This window comes from Sabethes cyaneus, chromosome 2 (genome assembly GCF_943734655.1).
Source record: "Sabethes cyaneus chromosome 2, idSabCyanKW18_F2, whole genome shotgun sequence".
Classification (NCBI taxonomy): domain Eukaryota; kingdom Metazoa; phylum Arthropoda; class Insecta; order Diptera; family Culicidae; genus Sabethes; species Sabethes cyaneus.
The window spans coordinates 185,129,864-185,142,476 of record NC_071354.1 but is presented as its reverse complement, the minus strand read 5'-3'; the positions used below and the strand labels follow the sequence as shown (position 1 = coordinate 185,142,476).

Sequence of the window (12,613 nt, the reverse complement as noted above, 5' to 3'; positions counted from 1 at the left end):
CCCCATCGACGCCAGCTGGCATGAAAAGAAAAAAATCAATCCCTTATACAGTTCACATACCATCCAACTTCCCATAATGGTTCAGGTGCGCTGCGGTGTGACTGCTTCTTTTGCTGGCGGCTGAAATATCGACTGTGCAAGTGCTACAGATTATAATGACTTCACGAGCAAACCCCCACCAAACCACGTTGCAGGCAGCACATTCTGGTGTTCAAGTTGAAACACATGACCCAGCTAATTTCCACTATGTTACCTACCTACTCCCAGACACCGTCAGGTGGCTCGAGAAACGATAGGTAAAATTGCACTCTCGCGCCGCAGATTTGCGTACTTTGAAGGTGAGAGGCTGTTCAACTATTCAAAGCAGCCTTTTGGGCATAGACCCATAGATCTCGGCTCATTATCATTAGAGCTCTACCAGCCCACCGTCATCGTCGTCGTCGTCGTCGTTAAACAAAACGGATAATCTGGGGGGCATGAGATGCATCAAGTGCTCTAGAGTCCTATTTAAATTGAAAGCATATCGGTTTTCCAACAGGGGCGAAGCTGTGCAAAAGTGGCAAGAAACGGTCGTAAAAACTGAATCCAAACTACACTACTGTTTGCTCCAAGACACCATAAGTTGCCACGCACCAGCAGGAGGATAGTAAACGTGATCTGTACTGTGCTGTATGGCCATCCGGAGGGCGGGGAAAAAATGTAACTGTTTTGGTCTCGCAGCGCTGTTGTAAACTGTTATTTTCTCACTTCATCCACATATGCGTACCTCCCGTAGCCATATGTTGAGCATTTAGGCAATTCGAGCAAATTCTTGACCAATCCCACTGGAGCCGTTCTCGTTGCGCCTTATCTCGTACAACCACGAGAATGTGATTCGGGACAGTTCTCCGGTACAACTATAAACTGCCGGGAAAAACATAAACGACAAGAACGATTTACCAAGGGGCTTAAAGATTGGTGGATTAAACTCCAACCAGCGTAGCGGCGCGACATGCCTTTGCTCGCTGCCATAAATTAATAATATGTGTTTGCGAAGCTAGATACTCCTCACGTGAAACGTGATACGGCAGCTGTGAGTCTCACATACAAAAAAAAGCATCTCAAACCTCAACACGGTTGGCAGGCGGCCGGGAATCAGAAGCGATTTAATTGCGATAGGCCGGTCACTACTGCCGCGGCCACTTATGTGCCCGATCCACGGAAGAGACTCGGCGCTCGAGAAAAAATTATGCTTCACAGTGTGGTGATGGTAATTATTTTCGAATTATGCACGCCATTTTCAATACTTGAGTTGAGAGTGGAGCAATTGCTTCCGTACCTACAACACGATTCTACGTGACAGATCCGTACCTCTACGTACGTGTAGCTAGCTGCGAACTGGCTGAGCTGTAAAATTTGCGCGATCACTGAACTCGAAAGCAAATTGTGATGGAATGAGGGTTTCTAGGATTTCTGATTAACAAAATTGTGGCGTGTAAATGGTTCAATTTGTAAAGATTATTTGCACTGTTTCTGTGGAAATGGTTGCAAGCAATAATGGGAGCCGTTTTGCTAGTGTGATGTCTTACTTATTTGGAGCCATGAAATATGATGCCGATCAAAGCTAGAATTACGATTATGATTGCAAAATAACCATCCCGTTTTCGAAGATGATTCACTAGGTTCTCGATCGAACGTTGACTTTTCAAGTTGAAGCGGAAGTATTTTTACATTGCGTAGAGAATCACTGCTGCAAGAAAAAGTTATTTTGCTCTTAGTTTTACATAGAAAATGGGGGATTGCTTACTTTAAAACGCTGTATCTCGAGATCAGTAAAGAATACATCAGGGCGATAAGTGATTCTTATGTAGAAAAATCTGCGAAATACGATGAAGTTAGAATTTTTGAGATCAAATTGTCTTCATTGAGAGAAAAATGTATATATAGTTTTCAATTTGAGTTTAAAAATATTTGACAGCACTGGTTCTCAAAAGTAATATTTTTTTTTCGAATTCCTTGGGTAATTTACTTTGAAAATGCGAAAACAGTGTCTTTCTAAACCTAATATTTCCCGAGATATAAAGCAAAAGAAGATAAAAAGTTTTGACAAAAACGGATATTTTCCTTAGAAATGGAGGTGCTCCCAAATCGAGAGAATGTTTGTTTCGAGGTACGATACTGGCCCAACAAGCCAGTCGTCGTATGTTCATTTCTCGGCTGAACGGTACTGCTATACAGTGTGACACATATATATTCGAACAAAAATCATTTTATGCTTGCGACGGCATATACAATTAATACAATCCAACTAATACTATGTGTTTGTATCGTCATGATTTAAGTCTTACTTGACGTAGTTTCATTTTCGTATTGTGTCTCGTTCGAAATGCACATATAATGTTCGAGTTACGGTCGTTGATAATAAATAAACTCAAAGAGGCGAACCAGCCGAAGGCTGAAAAGCTCTCTAATATAGAATAAATAAAAAAATAAACTCTAATCTAATTGTGAACGAATCGAAGGTACCCAACCTAATTTTCTGTAGTTTCGGCCAAAAAATACTTTTTTGCTAGATTCACTATAATGGAGATCCCCGGAATTTATGACCAAAACACATAAATGTACCTCTAACGCTATGTAACTGTAATTGTCTTGTCTGCAGTCTAGCATAATTTGTTTGAATCTTCGTTTACATTCATATACGAATTTGCCTCTGTCAACTGTTGCGCTGGAGTTTTAACCAGGGCACTGACATCTGTACATCGTTGTAGCATGAGCAAGTGTTCGTGATGTGCTCGCACCAGCTGTTTAGATGCACATGTATTAGTTTCAATTTTGGTTAAAGCATTTAGAGAGCGATGCGTGATTCTTACTACGAAAACGCAACGTCCTGTCAGGGGTCTGGTTTTCGTTACAGACAGAGCAAGGTGCTTATAGTATTAGATATCCGTTTTTTGCAGGTTCGTAAAACACCATTCGTCTGCATTGCATTAACGTCACTTAATTTCTCTGAAAAAATTAATTTTCAATGCAAACAAATACACTACTGAATTTTAGATACCTATGGTGTTTAAAAAAATGGATTTTTACTTCCTGACCGAATACGAACAATCTAGCAAAATTTGGTTCAAATCCGTGAAGGTCGATTACACGTTTGAACTTTTTCTCGGTCACTTGGTGTGGAATGACCCATATACCATTCGCCTACATTGCATTATCGTCAATTATTTTCACTAAAGAAATGAATCTATATATAAATAAATAAATTTCTGTCGGTCTGTCTGCCTGTCTGTCCGTATGTTCCTTATAGACTCGGTAACTACTGAACCGATCGGCGTATAAATCTGTCGCATAATGATTCTCTGGATATTTTCCATTGGATTTAGAGCCGAACTGCGGGTTGGCCAGCATGAAAGTTCAGTTTTCAGAGTCTTCTGGGAGTTGATTGTGCAAGCGAACTGGAGAGATTACTAGTGTTGTCGCCAGATTGAGCTTTCCACTTCTAGAAGCACCAATCCTAATCCATTCTTTTCTGATATTGCGAACAGAAAAGTAGTGCAGATCCTTTCATAAATCTCGTCAATAGACCGTAAATCCATCGGAGCCACTTAATGTGAAATATGACTCATCAGGGTGAATCGAATAAATTTCGCGATCCAATGCCACAAAGATAAATGGTCCAGTGATCAATATCGTAAACTAATGATCTACATTGAACCTGGTAAAATATAAAGGTCAGATTTACAGGTATGAATAAAAAAAACTGCGTAGGATTCTTTCACTAATTGTTATAGAATTTCGTCTGCTTAATTTAGGAAAAATAATAGAAAGATTGCACCACGTCACGTTTTCTTATAAAACTCATTTTTTTAGTTTGAATATGATTAAAAATTTGTGACAGTAAAAATATCACGAAAGTGATTAAAAATAACATATTAACCCTCTAACGGGCAACATCGTAAAAACGATGCGATCGAGCAAATGATTACTTTATCATGAAAGTACACTCAAAAGAAGCTCGAGTGTTGAATTTCATGGGAAAATATTTATCTGGAGGACCGCAAGGTATGAAATAGTCCAATTTCTCTTTTTAGTTTTTCATACTTAACGCTCTACCCAAATATTTTTTCAGTTCAAATATATCACAAAATTGAAAAAAAGTATGTAAATTACTCATAGGAAAAATTTGTGAACGAACATTTTATTCTAAATGTCCTTTTTCTTCAAATGTAAAAAAGGGAATATTCGCACCATAATTTTTTTCGAAATTTTTCGGAATTCTTGTTTTTGAAAGATGATAACTTTAGAACGCATATTCAGAATGTTGTGATATTAGTATCAACATGTCAGGAAATCTGTTCTGAACATATTTCTCATATTGTCAATTCAAGACAAATTTCGTATGTGGCTCTGGAGCTCCAAAAGCGAAGGCCGTCTACAGACGGTCTTACCCGTTAGAGGGTTAACTTTTTCATCAAGTAAATTTTCCTAGTTGTTTGAAAATATGCTAAATAACACTTTGTTTACTTATTGTAAAATCTATATTGACACTGACCATCATGGATTTTTCCCAAAAAGCCTACAAATACTCTTACTATTGGGGATGGACGGCGTAACAAAATCTGGAAGAGCACCTTGTATCTATTGGTTGATAAGCGTAATGCCGCGGAAATTACAGCGATCGAACCAATCGCCCTTTCGTTCTGTGCCATTTTTGTAGAGTACCTAGTACTAGGACTCGATCGTTTCCGAATGTTCTATTATTTGTTTATTTATTTACTAGCTAGTTACCCGATCTTATTCGGGGCCCTTTGTTTCTCAGCCACTTTTGCATCTGTTATTGTAACGAAAACGCAGGAAACAAAACCCTTATTCTTCATATGAATGTGTCTGCTCCCTTTGTCAGCTCTCGCCCCTATTGTGGCTACTTGTAAATCATTCTTCTTTTTGGTAATCCCTATGAAGCGAGATAAAGGCTTTACATTTTTGAACCTCCCCCTTGTCGATACCCCCCCCCCCCCCCCTCTGTTAGCTCCCTCTCAGTCAGCTCCCCCTTCTGTCCAATTATGCATCTGTTTGTTCTCTGAAGATCCCTATACCGGAGAGAAATAAACCATGTTTTCAAATATCCCTCCTCTGTGCCCCTCCCTTTACAATCCCTCTCTATAATGCCTCCCCCCTTCTTGTCTCCAAGCCACTTGCGTACTTTTACTTATGATTATGAAATGATTTATGATTATGAAATGATTGTGATTTATGAAAATACACCATGAATAATAGTCTTGATATCACGAGCTTCTTGCAGTACAACACAACGCAAAATCATGAACTATTATTCATGATTTTGTGCTGTCTGATATGGCAGTTCAGTCATGATTTGACAGGAATTCGCATTTCATGATTTCATGATTTCATTCATGGCAACGGAATCAAATTTCTTTCCGTGCAGAAGTCGCTTTCGATCGAGTAAACTACAAAATACTGCTTCGCTATATAGAGCAAGTGGGTATATCTATGGATGCCGTATAATGATTCAGATCTTACCTGACAAACAGAAATTTATGCGTTAAAATAGGATCTACTGTGTCCGGGTACTTCTCTAATCAGTCTGGAGTTCCGCAAGGCAGCAACCTTAGCTCAATGCTTTTTTCGATTTTCGTGTTACATTTCCTCTAAATTGTACTCTATTTTATGCTGACGATACAAAAAAAAATCAAATAAAATTATTACCTTCCTGAGCGACAATATGGAACTGCTCGAAGGCTTGAAAATGTTTGTGAGTTGGCGTGGCGCAAATCGCTAAGTATAGTGAAGGGCTACGTAATTTTATACCACTGAATACGCAGCCTTTTCTGTTATTCGGTGTCCATTCCACGGAACTCGCAGCGTCGAAATGGTACAAACAAATTCGCTCACTGCGCTCTTCATCATCTCCCGTGGCAAGATGCGCTTGCCGTCGAATAAAAACCGCTTCCGGCTTCTTGGCATCCAGCCATTGAAGCTAATAGACCAACCGGTTTTTTGTGTTTTTCTCTTGACCTTCAATGAGGTTAGGCATATAGTTAAATTTTTATAATAGTAGTTTATTTCACTTAACCTATGGGACGGTAGAAGAAAGTAATGAAACAAAGATATTGATATAGTTCCAAACAGAACGGGAACAATGGTTGGAAGGAAGGAATTAAGTTTAAAAATAATTGTGTAGTTATAAGAGAGTAAAAGCAAGTGATGAATGTGGTTGTCAATTCCGATTGTAGAAATTGATAAGAATGTATTCTTAATCTACAAGTATATTAAATAAATAAATAAATAAATAAATAAATAAATAAAATAAATAAAGCGTGAAGGGAAAAGGGCGGAAAAATTAGGTAAGGGAGGGTAATTGAAGCAACGTTCAAGAAGTTGCGTACCACACATCTTCCCCCCACTTACGAGATGTCACCATTATGAAGGGACCTTAAGTACTCCCTCGAAAATTACACAACCGGGGAAGGAAATGAATCGAAATAAAAATCCGCGGTTAGACTTGCCACCGACCTTACTCGCCCGGTTACAAAGCCGATGTATCGGAAAATATACGGAGCTTTTTAATTACGACCACCGGCCGAGTAAGGTCGGTGGCAAGTCAAAATGCCGATTTTTATTTCGATTCATTTCCTTCCTCGGTTGTGTTATTTTCGAGAGGGCCCTTAGGGCCCTTTCAGTTTATCCAAGGGACTCCGCAGATCGAAACAAACTTTAATTGGCTCCAATTATAATCGAATTAGAACCCACTCGTTCTCCCAGGCTCTACGGAACTCCGGTAGGGATGAACTTTTGAACCACAGCGGAATGGGCAAAAGAGGCACTACACAACTCTCTTATTAAACGTGTAACGTACTTCAAACTCCACCAACACTGGCGAGTTGAATTATTTTTAGATACAAATTGTGCTTTCTTGTGCAATGTTTAATAACATGCAGGACAGTCCATCCCCCCGCTGCAACCGTCTACGCGATTCAAAAAAAAATCCAGCAAAAGTGCCCCCGTAACCTGCTCGTAGCACATCACTCGCTCCAGAAAGCCTTGATCAGCCGCGTTAGTTTGTCCGGAAAACCGTTCTCGTACATTATCTGCCACAACTGTTCGCGTTCAACTGTATCGTATGCTGTCCTGAAATCCACGAAAATATGATGCGTGAGCTCTTTGTCGACAGACTTCGCCGCCGGCTATTAGAGTACAGGAAAGTTACGGGGTTAGTGCAACAATCCTACTGACTCTAGCAGCGCCGCATATCCGAGATTCGAACATACGACGACTGGCTTGTTAGGCCAGCATCGTACCTTAAAACCAACTAAGCGGTTCATAGGAATAGAAAAAGAAATGCCATTCATAAAGAAGCTAGCTGCCTTCTGCTGCTGGCCGTTTTGTAAGTCTATAAAGACCTATATTCAAACCACTTTTTGTAAACTTAGAAATCCCGGATGGACGAAAAAACTCACACGATGTCTTTGGTGAGGTTCCTGGAGTGATTTAACAGTGTCACGAAGGTTTTGCCTGAAGATAGATGGATTAACTTAGATTTTTTACATTGACCCAAAAGCTACAGAGTCATCCTGAAGAAATAATTGAGCATAAAATGAGAAATATGCAGAAATCTAGAAGAAACCACAAGTCCCTCAACAATAGCATCAATCCAGCAACGGAATCAAACTTAGCAAAAGAGGGGGAATAAATGAATGTAGAAAAAGTTGAAACCATGAACGATTAAGAAGACTGAGTTGGACGAAAACTCAGAAATAAAAAAAGGATATAAACTGAGTTTGAAAGAAGCAAATGACCGCCAAAACATTTAACTTATTTCTTTCAACTTTTAATTACCTCTGATCAGATAGACCGTATTAGCCATGTAGAGCCTAACCAAAATTAATTATAATCTCGGTCATCCTTTCTCACTAGATTAAAACAAAATGAAAACTTCCTGACTCACGTGCCACTATTAGGCTGTCAATGGGCTAAAATCTGGTGCGAAAAATCATCCTCCCGTGTGCGTGTCAATATGCAGCGTCAAGAAATTAATTCTAATTTAGCACCAATCGAATCTCAATTTAAATTAATACTGAAGAATTCGACGCTTCTCACCCGACGTCAGACAAATCCGTTAAAGGCAATAAAGTGGCAGACAGTCGGCAACGAAATTAGATTGGCTTCTTTTTTTTTGTTCATCGAACCGTGAATGGCAAAAATTGGCAAGCGAGTGGCGCTATTGAGGAGGTTTAGCAAACAACTATTAGACAAATAGGATCAACAAACTGTTGTTTGTTTCGCGGTATTCCCCGTCAAGCTCGTCGAGCTTCGATTGGCCTACATTTTACCTCTATACTGAGTGTTGTAGCAGCAGCAGCAGCTGCAATACATAGGGCAACAGGTTTTTTTTAATCACTAAATTACGATGTCTGGAAGAACGGTTTAAATTAGATCAATTCGTCGAATGTCTAGGCGAACAATCCAGATTTGATTGGTCTGGATGGCTGGATGGCGATCGGGCTTTGGGATCTTGTAAAAATGTACATTTTTATGTAAATTAGATCAAATTGGGTTCTATTCAGATTAATATGGTCAACTATTGGATGTTTGATTTCTTGCCAAATATTATTTGGGTGGTAAAAAATTTACTGCCAAAGGCAACTTTCTTGAACTCATTAGCTATAAATCTCTTTTAGGTTATCTACTTCTATGAATCGGTTTCAAATTGATCGATTTGCTTTTGTTCGATATGGAAAATAAAAGCAGAAAAAAAACCTTCCCCTTAATTGTAACTTTTCCTTGCGCGGCATTTTTTTTATAAACATAATTTGCATATTTCAGAACATAAAAATATCTTTTGCAGTGAAAAGGCAAGGCTCAGTTTCTTGCAAACAGCAACGAACCTGAAACTCATAAAAATACCCAACCGAAACCTGGACAATAAAAATTTGGTTTTATTGTAGAGCGAGTAACGGGCGCTAATTTATCTGACCGATTCGAATGTACAACTGAAATGCACCAGGCAAATCATTTGACCGGAATTAGTGAGAGCGGTGAAACATAATCTGCGTCAGCAAGCTCTCACTACTGGAACCAGATTTAATCTTATATTTAAAAGTTCCTAAAATAAAGTATTTCGAAAAACCGCTTACTTTGCACCAATTAACACCAACAAGTATTGTCACGAGTCTGGGCTGCCTGTTTTTGGCTCACGGTAATTGAATTAACAAGCGAAGGTGTTCCACCCCCGCGGCGCAGTGCACGCGTTTCTTCCAATGACAGCGCCGAACATCGTCAACGGCAATTAATACTTTCCCTTTTTTCTGTTCTCTGCCTCTCTCTCTCCACAGGTATCAAGATGCCGATGTGCGCCGTCTCCGGCTCCCAGTACCTGACCAGTATGGGCTGGGCCGAGCTGCGAAATCCGATCGACACGGACGTACCGTTTCGGTTGTTCCGCGACGAGGGTCGCATCTATCTGCAGTGGCTCGGCGAAACGGACCTCCGCCAGCGGATGCAGGGCCGGCTGATACTGGTGCACCTGATGTGCCGGGACATGACGCCGCAGCTGATGCTGAAGGACGGCCAGACGCGAAGCTTCGGTAAGTGTTGCGAGTTGTAGAGAAGCAAATGAATCTTTGATTGTAATGTGGAGAAAATTTCGATTGGGGTTAATGTAGTCCAAAGTGGATTATATCTTAATACAATGAGGATTTAACAGTTTTTGCATTTTATCAAAATGCATCACGGGGTAAAATATGTCTTAAAATTGATTCGATTTCTAAAATATCTCGAAAATACTCGCTGGCGACCCCAGACATGAACAAAAGGTGAGGAACCCGTCCTTTCCGAAGAATGTTTTAGTCTGGAAAAATGGAGTAATCGTACGACAGCGAATCTATTATTATTTACATCACAAAAAGTACCCGCCGAATAGGCTGTACTAGAAATTACACTTGGATCTGGACAAGAAATTAGAGTTGAAATTAGATCTAAAATTGGACTTGCCATAGGGCATTAAATTAGACTTGAACTTGAGCTGATGTGAGCTTGAAGCTTCATTTCAAATTGAACTGGAAATTGAACGTAAAATTCGATTTAAAATTGGACTCGAAACTACAAGTTTAACTTGGAATTGGACCCGAAATCGGATTTAAAAGAGTTGAAGTTTTATTGAATTGGATTTGGATTTGAAATTAAAATTGAAATTGGATATGAAATTGGACTTGAAATTAAGTTCGAAATTTAATTTAAAACTGGAATTTAAATTGGACTTAAATTGGATTTAACTTAAACTTGAGATTAGACCTCGAATTGCATTTGGAATTAGACTTGCAATTAGAGTTAAAATTTGTGAGAAATTGAACCTAAAATTGTAATTAAATTAGACTTAGTTAGGCTCAACCCAATAAGAAAATCGAACATGCAGTTGAACTTGAAGTTGAATTTGACGTTAGACATTGAATAATACTTGAATTTGGTTCTGAATAGAAAAGAAAGCACAAAGTTTTATTTTGAATTAGAATTGATATACACATTTGGTGTTACTTCTTTATGTACATGTTTTACACTTTTTGTTCCGTTTTTTCATCTTTTCTATACCGTTTTCTTGGTTTTTGCACTCAATTTTCTTCTTTTTGTTTCCGTTTTTCCTCTTTTTCTCTCGTTTTTCTTTCTTTCCTGTTTTTCCTCATTTTTACTCAATTTTTCTTTTCTTTTTCCTTTTTCGTTCCCAGTTTTCGTCTTTTACTAACTCTTTTCATCTTCTTTCCAACTCTTTTCCATTTTTCCGCCTTATTTTTTCTTTTTTTATCAAGTTCTTTCTATTTTTGGCTCCCTTTTTTACCATCGCTATTCTTCTTTTCCCTTCTGAGTTTTCTTGTTTTTTGTTCCGTTTTTCCTTTCTTGTCTCGTTTTCTCTATTTTTTTTTATCATTTTCAAACCTTTTCTATCGCGTTTCTTCTGCTATTCCATGTTTGTTTCCTCTGTTTGTCTCGTTATTACTCCTGCTCTCTATCTCTCCCTCGTTTTTATTTTTGATACCCGCTGTCGCTATGTTTTATTGGCTTCTGTTTTCTTTTTTTTCTATTTTTTTACCCCCTTCCTTTCTTTTTTTTCATTTTTTATCTCATTATTTCTCCATTTTTATTCCGTTTTTTCTCCCTTTCTGTTCAATGTGTTCTTATTTTCTTTATCGTATTTTCTTTTTCTCTCCGTTTTCTGCCTTTCTCTTTCATTCTTCCTCTTTTTCTGTCTAGTCTCCTAATATTGTTATTATATTTGTTATTCTTTATTTTAGAGGCTTTCAGCCCGCGGCTGGTTCATTTCTCACTAGTCTGCTCTTTTTCGCCTCGTTTTTGATTACTTGGTGTATACTCTTAGTTTGTCTCTTTTTTCTTCCCTTTTTTCCTGATCCATGTTTTCTGGTACATTACTCCGATTTCTTCATTTCCTTCTCATTTTCTCTTATTTTCAGTCATGTTGATGTTCTTGTTATTCACTCATTTTTCTGTAATTTTTTCCCCGTTTTCTATCTTTCTTTGTTCTAGGTTTTCGTCTTTTATCAACTCTTTTCGTCTTCGTCTCTTCTCATTTTTCTGTGTGTTTCCTCTTTTAGACGCCTGGTTCCTTACTTCCGCTAATTTTTCTGTTTCTGGCTCCCTTCTCTCCCGTTTTACCTTTTTTAGTAGGTTCGTACTTTTTCTGTCCCATTTTTCTATCCCATTCACATTTTGTTCCATTTTTCTCCTTAATATCCCGTTTGACCTCTTTTCTTCGTTTTCCTCGTTTTTCCTCTGTCAGTTTTCATTATTCTTCGTTTTCCTTTTGGTTTCTTTTGTTTTCAGTCCCGTTTTCTCTTTCTTGTCTCGTTTTCTCTTTCTTGTCTCGTTTTTCCCTCATTTTTGTCATGTTTTTCTTCTTGTCCGGCTCCGAGCTTCCTCTAATTGTCTCGTTTTTACTCCTATTCCTCTCGGTTTTATTCCTCTCTTTTTTTCTACCCACAGTTTCCTCTTTCTCTTCTTTGCCTGTCCCGTTTTTCGTCCGTTTCTGTTCATTTCTCTTCCGTTTTTACTCATTTTCAGGCCCAATTTTCCTTTGTGCAACTCTTGATTTCTTTCCTATTTTTTATGTTCGGTCTTCCTCTTATTGTGCCTTTTTCCTTGCTTTATGTTCTATGTTTCATTTTATCCCGATTGTCTTCTGTTTTCATTTTTTCTCTATATTTTTCTTGTTATTCCGATTTCTTCTCCATTTTGATTTATTTTCTTTTTCTCTTTTTTGTCCTGTCCTCTCTTTTACGTCTTTGTTTTGCTTTTCTCCCATTTTCTTCTTCCTTACTTTTCTATCTTTTTGCGTCCCGTTTTGCTTTTTCCTTCATTTTTGTTTGTTATGTTAATTTTTCTTCTTATATGTGTTTCCTCTTTTCTTTAGTTTTCCTCTGTCAGTTTTTTTCTCTCATTATTCTTCTTTTCTTTTTCCCTTGTTTTATGTTCCGTTTTCTCTTTCTTGTCTCGTTATTACTTTCGTTTTAGCATTTTTCGTTCTCGTTTTCCCACCTTTTCTGCAGGTTTTTTCTTCTTCTGTTCCGTATTTTCATCTAGGTATTTGTCTCGTTTTTGCTCCTGT

At 38.3% G+C, this 12,613-nt stretch overlaps 1 protein-coding gene across 1 annotated transcript in view; it reads left to right on the top strand.

Annotated features, from left to right (window-relative positions):
- Window positions 1-12,613, top strand: part of LOC128736437 (uncharacterized) — a 113,402-nt gene that overhangs the window by 62,614 nt on the left and 38,175 nt on the right. The window contains exon 5 of the mRNA XM_053830920.1: window positions 9,336-9,587. Within this exon, the coding sequence (XP_053686895.1) occupies window positions 9,336-9,587 (252 nt within the window). The remainder of the gene's footprint in view (window positions 1-9,335; window positions 9,588-12,613) is intronic.